Raw genomic sequence first — 19,809 nt, 5'->3', positions numbered from 1 at the left:
GTCCTTATGCTGATACCAGTCTTGATTACTGTAGCTTTATAGTAAATTTTCAGGTCAGGAAGTATGACTTGCAATTTTGTTCTTCTTTTTCAAGATTGTTTTGGCTATTCTGTGTCTTTTGCATTTCCATGAGTTTTAGGATTACCTTTTCAGTTTCTGTAAAGGAGCTGGAAGGGATTTTTATATGGGTTGTGTTGAATCTGTAGACCAGTTTGGGGAGTATTGACATCTTAACAATATTTTGTCTTACAATCCATGATCATGGAACGTCTTTTCATTTATTGATGTTTCCTTTTTTTTTTTTGAAGACTTTATTTTTTTAAATTTTCTTTATTTTTTTGGCTCTGTTGGATCTTAGTTGCAGCACGTGGGATCTTCATTGAGGCATGCAGGATCTTTCTCATTGCAGTGTGGGCTTCTTGTTGAAGTGCGCGGGCTTCTCTCTAGTTGTTGTGTGTGGGTTTTCTTTCTCTAGTTGTGGCGTGTGGGCTCCAGGGCACGTGGGCTCTGTAGTTGTGGCGCGTGGGTTCAGAGTGCGTGGGCTCTGTAGTTTGCAGCATGTGGGTTCTCTAGTTGAGGTGTGTGAGTTCAGTAGTTGTGGTGTGTGGGCCCTGTGGCATGTGGGATCGAACCCACATCACCTGCATTTGACTGGGGATCGAACTTGCATCTCCTGCATTGGAAGGTGGATTCTTTACCACTGGACCACTGGGGAAGTCCCTATTGATGTCTTCTTTAATATCTTTTAGTAATGTTTTGTAGTTTTCAGTGTACAAGTCTTGCATTTCTTTTGTTAAAGTATTCCTAGGTATGTTAGGGGTTTTTTTTGTTTTTGTTTTGGGTTTTTTTGCCTGTTATTATGAATGGAATGGATTTCTTAATTTCATTTTTAGACTGTTCATTGTTAGTGTATAGAAACGTAACTATTGATCTTATATCCTGCTACTGTACTCAACTTGTGTATTACTTCTAGTAGGTTTTTAGTGTATTCCTTTGACTCTCTTTATTTACAAGACCATGTTGATCTGTAAATAGAGTTTGACACTTCATTTCCAATATGAATGCCTTTTATATCTTTCTAGCCTAGTTGCCCTGGCTAGAATATCTATTACAGTGTTGAACAGAAGTGGTGAGAGTGGATCCTTATCTTTTGCCTGGGTTGAGAGGGAAAGCATTCAGTCATTTAGCAATTACTATGATGTTAGCAGTAGATTTTTCATAGATGCTCTTGATTATGTTGAGAATATTCTCTTCTATTCCTAGTTTGCTCAGCTTTTTAAAATCATGAATGAGTGTTGGATTTTCAAATCTTTTTTTGGTATCTATTGAGATGATCATGTAGTTTTTGTCCCTTATTCTACAATATAATGTATTATGTGACTTGATTTTCAGATGTTAAACCAATGTTGCAATCCTGGGATAAATCTCACTTGTTTATGATATATAATTCTTTTTATAATTTGCTGGATTCAGTTTGCTAGTATTTTGTTGAGGATTTTTGTGTCTATATTCATGAAGAGTATTCATCCTTTTACTTTTAACTTATTTGTGTCTTTATATTTAAAGTATGTTTAAGTAGCATATACTTGGGTCATGCTTTTTTTTATCCAATCTAACAATCTCTAACTTTTAATTGGCATATGTAGAGCATTCACACTTAGTGTGGTTATTGATATGGTTAGGTTTAAATCAATCTTGCTTTTTTTCTGTTCATCCCATCTGTTCTTTGTTTACCCTTTCTTCTTTTTATGCTTTTATATCAATTGAGTATTTTAGGGGTATGATTCCATTTGATCTCCTTTGTTGGCTTATTAATTGCACCTCTGTTTTCTTACTTTAGTGGTTACTATAGAGTTTATAGTACATATTTTTAACTTCCCACAGTCTACCTTCAAATGGTGTTACATATACCACATCACATCTTCTACAAGGACCTTACAATAGAATATTCTTCCCTGCTGGCGTTTGTGCTGTTGATGTCATGCATTTTACTTTTACATGTGCTATAAACCCCACATCACCATGTTATTATTTTTGTCTAAGCATCAATAATCTTTTATAATAAATCTTACATATTTATCTGTGGTACTCTCAATTCTTTGTGTGTGGGTTTATATTTCATCTGGTATTATTCTTCTACCTGAAGGATGTCCTTGAACACTTCTTGTAGTATGGATCTGCTGGTGGTGCATTCATTCAATCTTTTATGTCCGAAAAACTTTTTGTCACTTCCTTTTTTGGAAGATTTTCTTTAGGTATCAAATTAGATGTTGATAGTTTTTTGTTTTTTCCTTTCAATACTTTAAAGATTTTTGCTCCACTGTTTCCTTACTTGTATTGTTCCTAATGATAACTATGTTCCTATGTATATAACATGTCTTTTTTTTTTCCAGCTGCCTTTAAGATTTCCTCTTCATCACCAGTTTTGAGCCACGTTAATATGATGTGCCTTGGCATGGTTTTCTTCATACTTCTTGAGCTTAGTGTTTGTTGTTTCTTAGACCTGAGTTTTGTAGGTATCATATTTGGAAAATTTTAGTATTATTTTTTCTGCCTCTCCCCATCTTCATGAATTTCAATTACATGTATATTAGGCTGCTTGAAATTGTCCCATGGGTCACAGATGCTCTTTTCATTTTGTTTTTATTCTTTTTTTCTCTCTGTATTTCATTTTGGGTCTCTTATTACTGTACTTTATTGTTTCTTTTGCAATATCTAATCTGCTATTAATCCCATCCAGTGTATTTTCCATCTTAGACATTATAGTTTTATCTTTAGAAGTTGGGTTTGCATCTCTTTTTGTATCTTCCATGTTTCTATTTAACTTTTTGAACATATAGAATCACTTATAACTATTTTGATGTCCTTAACTGTTCATTTCATTGCTGTGTTGGTTCCAGTAGATTGATTTTTCTCCTCATAATTTTTTTCCCTTTCTTTGAATGTCTGGTAATTTTTTATTGGCTGCTACCAGACAATGTAAATTTTACCTTGCATGCTATATATTTTTAGATTTCTGTAATTATTTTTTGCTTTGGGACATAGTTAAGTTTCTTAGAAATAGTTTGATCCTTTTGAGTCTCGATTTTAAGATTTGTTAGGTCAGACTAGTCTTTAGTTTAGGGCTATTTATTCCCCACCACTGAGGCAAGACTCTCTGAGACCTCTCCTCAGTATCCTGTGTGAGGTTTTTCCAGTTTTGTTGGTGGGGACAGGCATTATTACTGACCTTGGTGAGTGTTGTTATGGTCTTTTAAACTTTTCTGGTGGTCTTCCCCCAGTCTTGTGTAGTTTTCTTGCATGCATTCTCTGATCAACACTCTGCTGAATACTTAAGTGGGACCCTCTACTGATGTCTGTGCTTCTCTCTGTGTACACATCTCTACTCTCCAGTAATCTGTACAAACTCTAGCTCCCTTATTCTTATTTATATAAACTTGTTTCCTTTTCTGCATCCCTCTCCCATCTTCTCCAATTCATTTTGGATGACTCAAGGCCGTCAGCTTTGAAAACTTTACCCCCAGAAGTAGTAATCATTTTTAACCAGTCCTCTCACATTCCCCTCATGATTAATGTTAAGTATTTGCAAGCTTACTGGGGTCAGAAATGTTGTTTGAGGAGTATGTTAGGAGTTTTTATATAAGCTAGTTATTATACTTTGTTTCCTTGTCTATCAACTACATATTTGCTGAGTTCCTGCTAAATTCCCAGCATCATACAAGGTTCTGAGTTTTAAGTAGAAAGTGAGTACAACATTGTTTCTGAAAAGTTTTTGTTCTAGTAGGGGAGATAGAACAGGTGTCATGAAATGTCATGAAAAATGTAAAACTTCTTTTTTTTTTAATTCACTAGATGTTTAAAGATGAGAGAAATTAGTATGATCCGGGTGGTCAGGGAATGCATCCTTTAAACAGACTGAAAAGGGCGTTTGAAAAATTTAAAAAAACCCAGAAATCAGTTACAAGGTATAATGGAAGAAAAAGTACCATTTAGCCAAACAAATTTCATAAGCATACAATAAACAAGAAAAGTTCAAAATTTATGAGGAAAATTGTAAAAAAAAAAACTCCTAAAGATACAAACATAAACTTGACTTGAACAAATACTCTGAATAGGAAGACTCAACACCCTAAAGATATCAGGTTTTTCTAAAATAATTTATAAATGTAACATGATCCCAATAAAAATGTCATCAGATTTTTTTCCTTCTAGGTCTGGACAGATTATCAAGTTTATCTGTAGGAACAGATAAGCAAGCATAGCTAGAAGAACTTTGAAATTGAAGAACAGTAAGGATGGGAGGCTAGCCCTGCTAGATAATGAAACATTATAAGCCATAATAACTTTTAAAATGTGGTATTGGTTCAGGAATACAGATCAACTGAATAGAAGATATAAAACCAAAACCCAGTGGCAGGACTTTCCTGGTGGTGCAGTGATTAAGAATCCGCCTGCCAATGCAGGGTACAGGGGTTTGATCCCTGGTCCCAGAAGATTCCACATGCCACGGAGCAACTAAGCCTGTGCGCCACAACTACTGAGCCCATGCGCCACAACTACTGCAGCTCACGCGCCTAAAGCCTGTGCCCCACAACAAGAGAAGCCACTGCAATGAGAACTATGCGCACCACAACGAAGAGTAGCCCCCAATTGCCGCAACTAGAGAAAGCCCGAGCACAGCAACGAAGACCCAACACGGCGAAAAATAAAATAAATGAATGAATTGATTAAAAACCAAAAACCAAAACCCAATGGCATGTAGAAATTTAGTCTATAATAAAAGCAGCATCCTAAAATCAATGAAAAAAATAGGAATTTTTAATAAGTGGTGTTTGTGATACTGGGATAGTCAATTAAGAAAAGCTAGGATTGGATTCACTTCTCATACTGTACCAGGATGTACAGTATTCACACACTTATATATGTATGTATATGTGTATATATGCATATTTGTATATACAATACACACTCCCCCTCCTTTTTTGCATAGCAGAAAACACCATCATCAGAGTAAATCAATTTCACTAGTAAACCAAAGTGAAAAGAGGACGACAAACTGGAATAATGTTTGCCGCTTCCATTATGGACATTGCATTAATCTCTCAAATTTATGAAAATCCTCTAAAACTGAGGAAGAAAAGGACCAATAACTTTATAGAGAGATGGGCAAGAGATAATGAACAGTGAGTTCATAGAGACAAATACATATTAGCCTTTATATGAAAAGGTGCCCAACCTGATTTATAATAAGAGGTGCAAATTAAAACAGCACAAGATATAATTCCTTTCCTATCATATTGGCAAAAGTCCAGCATTTTGACATATATTCTCTTGGTGATAGATACAGGTACTGTCATACATTGCTACTGGGAATGCAGAATGGTACAACTTTAGAGAGAAATTTAGCAGTATTAAGCAAAATTACACATATATTTACCTTTTGACCCAGTAGTCCTTATCTCTAAGAATCTGTCTTACAGATATATACTGGGAAATATCTGAAAATATGTGTGTACAAAGTTACTGTGTCACTATTTCTAACAGCAAAAGACTGGAAACAGTCCAAATTTTGATCTTGATTTGCAGAAAACAGCTATAAAAAATATTTCACCATAGGGGAAATTTGAACATTGGGTAGTTGATTATCTTAAACTTTTTAGATGTGATGATGTTATTATGGTTATGTTAAAAGAGAGTACCTTTTAGAAATACTTGACATGTTACAACCCATTACAGTTACTGTTTATTTTGATGCTCAAATTGATCCATGTTTAGCCAGTAGAACCCCTTGGAGTTAAGTCTTGAGTCCTTCAGCCACATCTTCTAGAGATAATTACTTAAATATTTATGAGTGAGATTATATGATTGGAATATTTTTCAAGATAATCTGAAGGACAGGGTTAGTAGAGAGATAAAGATGAATTAAGATTTGCCTTGAGTTGATCATTGTTTAGGTGGTGGGTGTTTTGTTATACTATTCTATCTTCTTTTGTATGCATTTGAAATTTCCCATGAAAAATGTACAGGTAGTAGGCATAAATGAAAAGAGTGCATTTGGAACAAAGTCATTGAAGCCAAGGTAGGCAATTGGCTTCTTATACAATTTTATGTTCCTGGTAAATTTAAAACAGACTCTCTGTATTTCCACTATATCTTATTTGTGGTTTAGTTAGCTGGTGTGTGTGTGTGTGTGTGTGTGTGTGTGTGTGTGTGTGTGTGCGCGCGCGCGCGTGCGCGTGCGAAAGAGAGACAGAGACAGAGAGAGACAGAGAGTTTTAGATTTTTCTGTTAGTGTAATTCTCAGTATTAAACTAACTCAAAAAATACGAAGTTGTTTGTTTATTGGCCCTCATTCATTATAGGGCCTTTGGATTACCAAAAGAATCAATTTGGAGGAAGTGAACATTTTCTCACACTTTCTATGAGTGTCATATTTTCTTGCAGATTTTATTTGGACATTGATTTAGATATATCAGTCGAAAGAGAAAATGGAGAGTGGAATTTTTTTCAGATTTAACATTTGTTCATTTAGTAATTTTTAAGCATGTCATTTTAATAGCTTATAAGGAGCCTAGGTTATATAAAATTGCATAAAGGAACAAAAATCTATTTTGCTCTAAACATTTTTGCTTTGGAGCCCTCATTATGTCTTAGAAAGACAGATAATGTGATTTATTTAATGATATCTAATGACATTAAGCATGATCATGTTAACTTGTTTTCTATTCTACCAACAGATTAATATTAAAATTGGAAATTTGTATCTTTTGCTGGATATTGGAGATTGAATGTAATGGCAACAGAATTTATAAAGAGTTGCTGTAGAGGATGTTTCTATGGTGGAACAGAAAAGCACAGCTGTGAGTTTTGCTTTGTTTTGATTTCAACATTTATTTAATGTCTTCTTTATTTGTGACATTTTGTGATATAAATGTAAATGAGACATGTTTCCTAACTTCACGGGGGAGGCAGAAACATAAATGTAAGGCACACTAGCTCAGTATGAAAGTACCTTGGGGCATAGGGGAGAGAGAGATGAATTCAACTCAGGAGACACTCTAGGACATCACCACAAAGAAGATGATCCGTGGTATGGAAGTCTGAAGAGGATTTTAGCAAGCTGAGTGGGAAGCAGGGAGTAAGAGAATGTGAGGATTAGACATGAATATTACAGGTGGATGAAATAGTATGGGCAAAAGTAGGGAAGTATTTGGGGGATAACATACTCTGGCAAATGTTTTAATTTAAATACAGAGAATTTCCAATTTACGAACAATGCATTAAAAAGTGCCTTTCATGAATGAATGAACAACCAATAGAGAAGAGACCTGTAACTTTATCAAGACCCACATTTATCAAGGACTCCTGGAGATTTCGCTTTCTATTGCATGGTTTCCTCAGCTCTTCAAGGTTATGACTGGAACTTTATTTTTCTCTGGCTCTTTCTTATATTTCTTTGTCTAAAGCATAGCTTCTTAGTATGTTTTTGAGTATGAAGGCTTCTTTTTTGCAATAAAGCATTTCATAAATTCCAACACAATAGTAATTGTACTTCCATTCAGTCTATAGACGGTACTAACTGTACATGAAGATTAGCTCTAGGTGTCCCTTACCTCCCCATCCTAAGTCACACAGCTTAGGAATCAAGTATCTCTCAAGATAATGGACAAAATAGGTCATAGAAGCTAGTACAGGGAGAGTCGATATTATTCTAGGGTCAAAGTACATTTTATTTTGTGGTTTGGTGAAGATTTTGGTAAAGACTTCGAGACCTTTAGCTTCTTTTCAAAGTAACTTTTGGTATTTAAGACTGAAATTAACCGCTAGTATTGACAACAAGAATTGTTTTGTTGACAGTATTTTTATTTAAATGACTAGATTATTATTTGAATGCACTGTGGAATTAACTACAGTATAAACTTGTTTTCCATCTATGAGCTCTTTTGTGGAAATGAGACTCTTTAAAAACTGCTTTTACCATTATGATAAGTTAATATACTTTGGCAGAAGTATATTAACTTCTCAAATATTGGCTAGACAGAATTAATGTAGATTCCAGAGTGCTTGATAGGACCCATGAGTAGTTTATGTATCAGCAGTTTCCTTTGAAATGATTAAATAAGTACCAAAGCATGTTAGGTTTAGATTATTATGTATAAATCTACATACATATTTGTGATTTTTTTCTCTTTTCTCTTCTCTTCTACGCAGTATCTGTGGAAAGAGACTTTAAAGCAGCAGTATCAAATAGTCAAAATACTGCTATCTGTATACCTCCATTGACGTCCGTTTCTGTAAAGCCTCAGGTTGGCTGTACTGAGGATTATTTACTTTCCAAATTACCATCTGATGGCAAAGAAGTACCGTTTGTGGTGCCCAGGTTTAAGTTATCTTATATTCAGCCCAGGATGCAAGGAACACCTTCACATTTGGAAGAACTTGAAGGTAAACAGTAAAATGGCAGGATTTAAAAATCAACCTGCAGCATTTAAAAGCTGTTATTGCTGTTATTTTGCTCTTTTACATATGTAAAGATATAAAATATCTTTTATGTACAAATTTTACATTTCATTTTTTATATGTTCTGCTCTTTCTGTAGAGGAACTTACTGTACAGTGTTTTTGAAGTCCATTATGAAATCTGATCACAATCAACATTTGTGTGTAGATTTGACCTTTCTAATGGAGTAATATAATTGTAATATGTCAGTTATTCTTCACACATCTAGAAAGAAAAACAATAGAGGAATTATTCTGTTTTAGATCAGTAAATACAGGAAATAGTCTTATTATTTTCTAAAATTTAGTGTAAAGAGAAATAAGGAAGCAATGAAGTATTCTTTCTTCCTTCCCTTCTTTCTTTATTATTATACTTCTCAGTCTAGATACACTTCCCAGCCTAAACAGCCACTTGAATGAGGTAGATTCATTGGCTGAATTTTGGCTGATGTTTTAGAGGCCAATGAACTAAGGAAGATAAAAGGGAACAACATGTAACTCTTGTATTTTAGAAATATTTCATTTTAGTTCATTGAAACACTGTCATTCACAATGACTTATTCCCTGAAAAATTTCAAACATACAGAATAGTTGAAAGAACTTAATGGTGAATGCCTGTATATCCACCACATAGATTCTGTCATTGACATTTTACTATTATACTTTATCACATACCTATCTATCCATTTCTCTAACCATTATTAATCCTTTTGGGGGTAAGGGGAGAATGCATTGCACAGTAAATTGCAGACATCAGTACACTTCCCTCTAAATACTTAAGCATATATATCATTTACTAAAGTTCAATTGTCTACAGTTTTCTTCTTTTGACGTAAACTTTAAACACAATGAACTGCCCAAATTTTAAGCGTGTATTTGTTGAGCTTTGACAAAGGGATATACCGATGTAATCCAAACTCCTATCAAGATCCACAGTATTTCTCTAAATATTTTTCCTGCCCCATCCTTTCTCTCTTCTCCTTCTGGGATACCAATTACACATATGTTGGACCTTTTGATATTGTCTTATGTGTCTGTGAGGCTTCTTTTTTTTCCACCTATTTTGCTCCTCTCTATTCTTCTTATTTTTTTTTTTGTATAAGACATTTAATTTATTGGTCTTTTTGGGGAATTTGATGCATCACCAGTGTATTACAACTGAGCCATTAATCTTGTAGCTTCATCAACATTAACTGGTTCATTTTCATGATGCTGCTGAGGAGTCAGCTGTTTCTGCAGAGGTTCAAGGGAAAGGCCTTTTGAGAAGCTGCAAGTTCTTTTGTATATCTACAGAAGCTTTATTCACTCTGTTAACTTTTTCTTTTCTTTTTAAAGATTTATTTATTCATTTTATATTTTTTAATTTTTGCTACGTTGGGTCTTCATTGCAGTGCGTGGGCTTTCTCTAGTTGTGGCAAGTGGGGGCTACTCTTCACAGTGGTGCGCGGGCCTCTCACTGTGGTGGCTTCTCTTGTTGCGGAGCACGGGCTCTAGGTGCACGGGCTTCAATAGTTGTGGCACGTGGGCTCAGTAGTTGTGGCTTGCGGGCTCTAGAGCACAGGCTCAGTAGTTGTGGCGCACAGGCTTAGTTTCTTCGCGGCATGTGGGATCTTCCCAGACCAGGGCTCGAACCCATGTCCCCTGCATTGGCAGGTGGATTCTTAACCACGGCGCCACCAGGGAAGTCCTGTTAACTTTTTCATCACTCACAATGTTTATCTTCTTAAGATTAGTGGTAACTGGTTTTGCTTTAGTTTCAACCTTTTAAGCTTTTTTGGCTGGCTATGTGGAATACATTCCTGGACTTCTGCCCTCTTAGTTTGTTCTTGGCCATTGTCTGATACCCTCATGCAGCTGCTCAAGTTCCCGGTGACGCCATCTGCATGCCTCTCCTTTCTGTTCTTAAGGCTGGATAATAATGACCTATTTTCAAGTTCACTGTCTCTTTCCTCCATTATTTCCATTCAGCTGTTTAGTCCATCCAGTGAGTTTTTAATTTTAGATGTATTTTCAGTTGTAATATTTACATTTGGTTCTTCGTTTATAGTTTCTATTTCTTTTCTGTGATTTCTTCCCCCCCACCGCCCCCATTGTGAACCTATTTTCTTTTAGGTCTTTGAGTTTTAACATCTTTGTCTACTATTCTGACATCTGGGTCATCTAGGTTTGGATTCTGTGGATTGTCTTTTTTTAAGAATGAGTCACATTTTCCTGTTTCTTTGTGTGGAGTAATTTTGGATTGTGTTCTGGATGTTGGATGTTATGTGGTGGAGACTCTGGAACCTGTTACATTACTCCGATGGGTTTTTTTTTTCCTTCCTTCACTCCCTCCCTCCCTTCCCTACCTCTCTCCTTCCTTTCCTCCCTCCCTCCTTTCCTCCCTCCCTCCTCCTTTCCATCCCTTCCTCCCTCCCTCCCTAACTTCAGCAGGCAATTAACTTGATTGTACTGTGCTGCAGATTCTGTGTCTTTGGTGGCAGCTGCTATCTGAGCTTAGTTTTTTTATCCTTAGTTGGAGTCTGTCCCACACATGTGTGGTTCAGGGATCAGCCAGATATTTGAGCAGACTTTTAGTCATAGAACTTGAGGTTTTCTCCTTTCCAAGATTCCCACCTTACTTTCTAGCAGCTGTGGTTGCTCTGAACTCTGCGCTCTGTTCTTCAGGCCAGAAAGACTGGGTTTTCTACCGGAATTTTATCCACACTGCACAGTGCCAATTTTGTCCTGCCCACAGGCTAAAAGTCGTTAAAAACAGGTGGCCATTCCCCTTTGTCCCAGAGTCAAGTGCTGTTCAGAATCCTCACTACTTCTGTTCACTCTCTAGTACCTTCAGGGTATTTTGTTTGTTTGGTTTGGTTTTGGTTTAGAGTTTATTGTAGTTATCTACAGGAGAGTTGGGTCTGGTAGCAGTGATAATTTTTTTTTTAAGCAAGGAAGGATGAACCCTAAGCCTGGCCTACCACCCTGTTTTGCACATATCAGCAGTGTCTCTCCAAAACAGTTTTTAAAAGTTCTGGCTCACAGGATACCCTGATCGATGGATCTTTCTCTTTCTCTCGCACTTGTTAACAACATTGTGGTTAAACCATATAAATGGTCTTGTAATCTGTTTTATTCTTATCATATATTGTGAAGCTTTTTAATGGCCCCATAGTACTAAATCACATGGATGTACCATAATTTAGTTAATAAATTCTCTATTTTTAGACATGTAGGGTATTTTATGTATTTTCATTATCAGAAGATAAGTAAGAAATACCTACCTGGCAATATGTTATAGTTTTTCTTTTGTCTTTTTTTTTTTTTTTTCATTGTATCACTAGAAAACAGATTACTTTTTGAGTTGAATGAGTGAGAAATTGGTTTACACTTAAATTATAGGCTCAATAAAGATCTGGTAAAGCCATCTGATTTTTAGCATATTGGAGAGAAAATTATTTTATTTAATTAGAGTCAGGAAAGTATTCTTGGTGCCTAATTATGGAAATCAAACATGTGTATCTTGTATGTTTACATGAATGTGTGAGTGATGGGCTGATATGGAGATTTTGAGAAGGTAGAGCAGACCACTATCAATAATGACTAAAATTATGTTTCAGATATTTTAAATTTGTTAAGTTGCATTGCTTACTTGCTGATGGATCTGATTATAGCTGCAGCTTACTGCTTTGATAACAGATTGTATTATTAACATTTTACTCTGTTTGCTTCATCCCATATCTATCTACCTATCCATTAAGAGAATGCATTTTGAATAAATATTGAAAATTTTAATTGGGCTTTTGAGAGGTGTAAGCAGTTGTGCTACTTTACGTTTAGTTTTATAGCACTGTGATTCTGTAAATTGAGAGAAATGCCTCTTGAACTTTAAAACTGATATCTTTTTAAGGGGAAAATTGGAATTCTTTACTGACTGACTTATAAAGGAAAAATGGAGGAAGAATATTCATTTTTAGGGCTAGCCTATAAAGGTAGAGAGTCATCTTTGGTGCTACTGCTCTTGACAGTGCTACTCTTATTACCATAAACAGACTTTTGTAGCAGTGTTTATGTGCTGAACGATTTAAGAGTTAGCTTATAAGGTGTACAGGCTCCTTATAAGGCTCTCTGGCATGATACCTCCCTCTTGGCATCCCTCTGCCTTTGTACAGGGCTTGGATTGTACACATAGTTATTTGAACCAGAGTGTGAGGATAAGATCTCACTTCATAACCACATATTTTCTTTTTCTTTTCTGAACTCAGTGTGAAGCCACCTGTTTTATTGTTTAGCTTTTTCAGAAAATATTAATTTCTACTGTGGTTTCTATTTTAAATGGGATAAAAAGATTTAAAAGATGGTGATGATTTAAACATTTGAAAAACTTTATGTCTATTATTTCTAATGTGAGTCTTAACTTTGAAAGGAATTTGATCTATTGTTTTACCCTTTAAAAATTGTGAGATATAATACACATAGAAAAAAGGAACAAAACAGAAATTTACAGCCCAGTGATTTGCTACAAAGCAAAGTGCGTGTATGGTCACCACTCAAATAGAGTGTTACTAGTAAAACAAAAGCTTCCATCTTCCCCCTTTTCAGTCACTCTAGAGTAATCAGAATCCCAGTTGTAATAATCATCACTTTCTTGCTATTTTTACTTCTGACCACCTAAGCACATACCCCTAAATGTTGTGGTTTAGTTTTTTTCTGTTTTCTGACCTTAATATAAATGAAATTATATATTCAATATATATTCTTTTGTTATGTGTTTTTTATATAAATGAAATTACATATACAATATATACTCTTGTTATGGGTTCTTTACATAAATGAAATTACATGTTCAGTATATATTCTTTTGTTATGAGTTCTTTCATTCAACATTATGAATGAGTGGTATCTCATTGGAGTTTTAACTTGCATTTCCCTCATGACTAATGAGATTGATCACCAGGTCATGTTTATTGGCTATTTGGATAGCCTCTCTTCTGACGTACCTGCTCAGTCTTAAGCCAGTTTATATTTGGGCTTGCCTGTCTTTTTCTTACTGGTTTGTGGGAGTTCCTCATATATTATGGATATGAGCCCTTTGTCAGTTATATATGTTACACATATCTTTTCCCACTCTGTGGTTACCTTTTCACTCTCTTTAAATAGTCTTTTGACCAATGGGAATTTTCAATTGTAATGTAGTTAGGCTTATTAAAATTGTTTTTATGGTTAATACTATGTTCCATTTAAGAAGTGCTTCCCTGGTCTAAGGCCGTGAGAACTTTCTTATAAATTTAATTAAATATAGAAGTTTTATTGGTTTGCCTTTAACATTTAATTTAGATCTACAGTCCACATGGAATTTATATTTTGTGAATATGTTTTGTTGGATTGAAGTGTTCTTTTTTTCTACATCAATATCCAATTGTCTTATCACCTTTTTTTATTATTTTTTTTGGCCGCGCTGTGTGGCTTGTGGGAACTTCTCCCACCAGGGATTGAACCCGTGCCATGGCAGTGAAAGCCCATAATCCTAACCACTAGGCCCCCAGGGAACTCATCACCTTTTAATGAAAAGACCATTCTTTCCCACTGTTATGCAGTGCCACATTGATTATAAATCAAGTGTCCATAAAAGGGGTTTCTCTTTCTGAGCCTTCTACTCTGTTCCATTGATCTTATTATTGTTCAAATATTCTATTCTTAATACTGAGTAGAGCAAATCTTTCAATCTTGTTTTTCTTCTTAAGGATTATATTTTGGTGTTTCTTGGTTCTTTATGTTTACATATAAATTTTTTTTTTTTTTTTTTTTTTTTTTTTTACATTTAATTTTTTTTTTTTTTTTTTTTTTTTTGCGATACACGGTCCTCTCACGGTTGTGGCCTCTCCCGTTGCGGAGCACAGGCTCCGGACGCGCAGGCTCAGCGGCCATGGCTCACGGGCCCAGCCGCTCCACGGCATGTGGGATCTTCCCGGACCGGGGCACGAACCCGTGTCCCCTGCATCGGCAGGCGGACTCTCAACCGCTGTGCCACCAGGGAAGCCTCCATATAAATATTTTTTATTCTTGTTTTCGTTATTTGATTTCTAACTTTATTGGTGGTTATAGAACATACTCTGATTTCAGTTCTTTCAAATTTATTGAGACTTGCTCAGTGTATCTCAGCATATGGTCAGTTTTTATAAATGTTTTGTCTTTGTGAAAAGAGTGCATCTCCAAAAAAAATGATTATCTTTTTTACTTAAAAGTTGTTCTTTCTGCAGTAGAAAAATAAAGGAAACTCCAGTCACAAAATGTAGAATTGTCTGTAGGGCAAAGAGGAATGCCAGACATTTATCAGACTGTCTTGAGAGCAAGGTTCATGACTGACACCTGGGAGAATACTCCACACAGTTAGGCCTGAATAAACATCTGCTCATTTTTTTAGATATCAAATGCATGTGATTTAGTATTACTTGAGACATTTTTTTTCCCTTTGCCTTGGGTACACCAGTTGTTGGCTAATAACTCCAAGAAAAGGGTGTTGTAAAACTTTAGAAACACTTGCTTTCAGGGTCTGCCAGAGCATCTTTTGGAGCTAGAAAGGTAGAACTTTCCAGTTCATCTCAGCATGGACCCAGCTATGATGTATATAACCCATTCTATATGTATCAGCACGTGTCACCTGATTTGAGTCGGCGCTTTCTTCCTCGTTCAGAAACAACGAAACGATATGGATCGGGTATGAAAAAAATTTTTCCTCTGTTAACAAATGTAGAAATCAAATTAAATCTAGATTCTGGAAGAAATTATTCATCTTATGAAAAGCAATTTAAAAATAAAGAGAAAAGCAGGCTTCAGAAGTGATATGATAAACATCGTAACTTCTCTGTGGTTTATATCTAATGTAAAAATGAAAGATTAATGAGTTATGTATATTGGTAGTTCCAAGTTCCATTTTGTTTGTCCTTTTTTGAAAGAAATTTTATTTTTAGATTTTGCACATATTTTATATAACATCTATCCATTCATATTCTACAAGTATTTACTAGCTCTATTTATTTTCTGCTCTATTCAGTGAAAATGATGCATTTAGAAACTAATGATGAGATTAGAAATGTAAACAAAGAAAATAGAAAATGCCTAAATGATTACCAGTCTTCGTTAGTTTAATATTTGAGACTGTATCAATTATAGACTATCTGTACATATCTGATTCACAAAATTTTCACTGATATTCAGGAAAAATATATAGCTATCTCAACCACTGAATTCAGGCTGACGTACTAGAAATAAAGTAGAAATACTTATTTAAATATGTATTTCATCACTGTGCTAGACTATACAATTATACAGAATTCCATTCTTCAATGATCTTATAGTTTAGGAAGGAAACTACATATACAGACTCGAAATATAACAGTACATGGAATTCAGTATTGTAATAAGTGCTCATTAAATAGTTGAATTGCATTTAGCACAGAGGACTTACATCCTCTTAGATTATTCTTCTGGGATGAAGAATTGGATCATGTAAGCAAAAAGAATGAATTTTTCCTGCTTGATATTTGATGTGGATGTGAAAATGTATTGTTTGATTTGTGTTGGTTTCTGTTTCAAACAAAAGTAAAATAATTGAAAAGCAATTTTTAAACTTGATTAGAAGGCTTTGTCTCTTAAGTAGATTTGCATATAATATTCATGCTATATTTCCTATAGAGATTCAGTTCATGGTAATTAAGTAGAATTAAGTGTTCCTCATTTTTTTTAATGTGTATGTTTTTTAAAATTTATTCATTTATTGTTTATAAACAATTATGGTTTCTATTTTAGAAACCATAATTTGGCTGTGTTGGGTCTTCGTTGCTGTGCGTGGGCCTTCTCTAGTTGCAGCGAGTGGGGGCTCCTCTTCATTGTGGTGTGCGGGCTTCTCATTATGGTGTCTTCTTTTTGTTGCGGAGCACGGGCTCTAGGCACGTGGGCTTCAGTAGTTATGGCACACAAGCTCAGTAGTTGTGGCTCGTGGGCTCTAGAGTGCAGGCTCAGTAGTTATGGCGCGTGGGCTTAGTTGCTCCGCGGCATGTGGGATCCTCCTGGACCAGGGCTCGAACTCGTGTCCCCTGCGTTGACGGGCGGATTCTTAACCACTACGCCTCCAGGGAAGTCCTTCTTCTTTGTTACTATAAAAATAAGTAATATTCTCATGTCCCTTTGTAGTTTGTGACTTAAGGACCAATAGACTTCCCAATTCCCCTGGACTAAGCAAGTCTATGTTTGATCTTACAAGTTCATCTCAGCAGTTCATTCAGGTAAATTATTTATATGAATTTAATTATATGCAGTAATTTATTTTCAAGCTAAAACTTCAGAAATGTGTGAATTACATTAGGAACAACATGTTATGTATATTTTGTAGATGTATCTGTCCTAATAGCTAAAGAATAAACGCTTGGCATTTCCCAAGTGCGTTATTTCAGGAAGGTCTCAGTTGAATACTAAAAGGCAATAGTTTTTCTCTTGTTCTTTTATGAATCTTACTTGTCTCATGGTATGTAATGAGGCAGTCTTGAGGCAGTTGGAATTTAAAATGTTATACTTAAAAGTGCTTATTGATTTGACTTTCCTTATTGAACATAACTACCTAGTTAGTAAAAATTAGTATTTCTATTGAGATGTAGAACTTTAATTATTCATTAATATTAACACAATGTTCTCCTTTTTTTGAAATAGAATTGAGTTTTTTGATGTTTAAAAAATGTTTTTTTAAATAAAGTAAACTGTGATTATTATTTTAAAAGTAGAAACCAGAATTAAGCAAGGTAAAAAGACAAATCACCTGTGTTCCTATAACTGAGAATAAAAGTACTATGAAAATATTGTTATATGTACCTGTGGACATTTTTCCATGTGAATGTATATGCATACATTTAAATGGAAATGTATTCTTAATAATCCTCAGTTGAGTTAATTTTTTGCAGAATTAATTCTTTATAGCACCAGTTTTTTTTTACCGTATCAGAATTGTTTGAAGAGCTTGTTAAAATACAGATTGCCAGGCCTCATCCCCAGAGCTTTTGATTCAGTAGCTCTGCATCAGGGCCTGAGTTTGTATTTCTAGCAAGTTCCCAGGTGATGCTGAAACTGCTGGCCCAGGGGACTATGCTTTGATAACTGCTGTTTTATAGGTTTTTAGGTAACAGGGCATTTCCAAATATATTCTGATTTTCATTAGTATTTGCAAGTATGACATATAAACAGTAATCTCTTCCTCCTTATTACAAAGCCAAACCAAAAACAGCAAAGGCTTTCCCATATATTACCTAGTAAGATATTTACTATTTTCCTGGTAACACACACACAGAAAACCTTTTCCCCCTTTACTATCTAAAAGTGAAAAATTCTGACCAGTAACACTGTCAGAATGATTAGCACTCAGTTTGATATTAGGGTGGGTATTGGGGCATCAGTTTCAGAATCCTTAAAGTCTGATATGCAACATCTGACTAAAGAAGAATTTTATTTGTAGAGACATGATTCATTGTCCAGTATGCCCAGTAGTTCTTCTTCAAGGAAAAACTCTCAGGGGAGTAACAGAAGCCTGGGTAAGGAATAAAGTATTCTACTTTTATATTCTTAAGGGAATTATTTCTACCCAATAGTATTTTGAATGTAGTTATGATAAGGTTAAAAAAAGTCTAGATGATTATATGTATGTTGTCAGTGTTATCTGCATATGAATACTCAGATCAGATGGTCCATTTTTTAGTGTTCAGGCATAAAGGTGTCTTTAAAATTAAATATCTTTCGTTTGTTTTAAAGTATGTTAGTGAGGGAATTTCCAGAAGCATACAGTATTAAGGCCATATCAGTGTTATTTGGGAAAGTTTTTCTTAGTTTTAACTTAAATTCTTCAGGTTATAATTGGGTTAAGTTTTTAAGCCAGGTACTTTTTATAGTATATCTTCCCCCAGCACTTCAGTAAAAGCATTGAAGTGTGATTTTTGTGTTAATAAATTGACAACTTTAAAAAGTAATTATAGCAGTTTTCAGTTGTGCTCTTAAAATTGGGTTGTATCAAAGCTCAGTTGGATTGGAAGGATTGTGTAGTAATTCAACCATCTTTGTTCTTTTACAATGCAGATACAATTACTCTATCAGGAGATGAAAGAGATTTGGGGAGATTAAATGTGAAAATGTTTTATAATTCTTCAGTAGAGCAAATCTGGATCACAGTTTTACAGGTAAGTTAATACAGTTAATACAAACTTTTCGTACATAATTGAATATTTAGACTATAAATTATAAGCATCTACTGTTGCTCTGTTCCAGGGAATGGGTCAATACCTTCTTTGGAATTTAAGGTTCTATAGGATTTTACAGAAAATAGTATTTAATAAAGAATCTAAAGAAAAATAAATCTATAGGCATGATGGAAATATGTTTGCTTTTAACCTCAAGAAGGAAATTGATATGATGTCTAAAACACTGTCAGATTATTTTAATGTTGATGAAACAGAAGATCTCAGTAGACTAAAGTTTACTTTTATAGTTTTTTTATAAATTTATTTATTTATTATTTTTGGCTGTGTTGGGTCTTCGTTGCTATGCACAAGCTTTCTCTAGTTACAGCGAGCGGGGGCCACTCTTTATTGCGGTGTGTGGGCTTCTTGTTGTGGTGGCTTCTCTTGTTGCGGAGCATGGGCTCTAGGCATGCTGGCTTCAGTAGTTGCAGCACGTGGACTCAGTAGTTGTGGCTCACGGGCTTAGTTGCTTCGCGGCATGTGGGATCTTCCCGACCAGGGCTCGAACCCGTGTCCCCTGTATTGGCAGGCGTATTCTCAACCACTGTGCCACCAGGGAAGCCCTATAGTTTTTATTTAAGTCATTAACTCAAGAAATGTATCAAATATTTGTATTGTCAGGGTCCTTTGTAAAACTCAAACTGTATTTTTATTTTATCTTTCTAGTGCAGAGATTTAAGTTGGCCCTCTAGTTATGGAGATAATCCTACTATTTCTATAAAAGGAATACTAACATTGCCCAAACCAGTACATTTCAAATCTTCAGTCAAGGAAGGCTCTAATGTAAGTGTTTGTGTTTGACTATCTTTTTATGTTTTTCTCCTATTTGTCACTTTAACCCATGTAAAGAATTGGAATAAGAAAGTGTTTTATTTTTGGAAAACTACAAATTATGTACCCCTTGCTTTTTTAAAGATCGTTTTGAGCCTCAGAAATACTTGATATTTCATTGTCCAATATTAAGATGCATTTATTTTTAATTTTTTTAACATCTTTATTGGAGTATAATTGCTTTACAATGGTGTGTTAGTTTCTGCTTTATAACAAAGTGAATC

General features: G+C 34.9%; 1 protein-coding gene across 4 annotated transcripts in view; it reads left to right on the top strand.

Annotated features, from left to right (window-relative positions):
- Nucleotides 1-19,809, top strand: part of TC2N (tandem C2 domains, nuclear) — a 45,625-nt gene that overhangs the window by 8,665 nt on the left and 17,151 nt on the right. For 3 of the 4 annotated variants that reach the window (XM_027120357.1, XM_027120360.1, XM_027120359.1), the window contains exons 2-8: nucleotides 6,738-6,860; nucleotides 8,212-8,445; nucleotides 15,028-15,195; nucleotides 16,671-16,762; nucleotides 17,980-18,055; nucleotides 18,594-18,694; nucleotides 19,421-19,537. In XM_027120357.1, coding sequence (XP_026976158.1) covers nucleotides 6,794-6,860; nucleotides 8,212-8,445; nucleotides 15,028-15,195; nucleotides 16,671-16,762; nucleotides 17,980-18,055; nucleotides 18,594-18,694; nucleotides 19,421-19,537 — 855 coding nt within the window. In that variant the 5' untranslated portion in view covers nucleotides 6,738-6,793. The remainder of the gene's footprint in view (nucleotides 1-6,737; nucleotides 6,861-8,211; nucleotides 8,446-15,027; nucleotides 15,196-16,670; nucleotides 16,763-17,979; nucleotides 18,056-18,593; nucleotides 18,695-19,420; nucleotides 19,538-19,809) is intronic. The other variant, XM_027120358.1, reaches the window with a different exon arrangement.

Source organism: Aethalodelphis obliquidens, unplaced genomic scaffold, assembly GCF_003676395.1.
Source record: "Aethalodelphis obliquidens isolate GAN/ISIS:26980383/991018 unplaced genomic scaffold, ASM367639v1 scaffold21, whole genome shotgun sequence".
NCBI classification, from domain to species: domain Eukaryota; kingdom Metazoa; phylum Chordata; class Mammalia; order Artiodactyla; family Delphinidae; genus Aethalodelphis; species Aethalodelphis obliquidens.
Note: the sequence above shows the minus strand (reverse complement) of the source record. Positions and strands in the feature narration are given on the sequence as shown.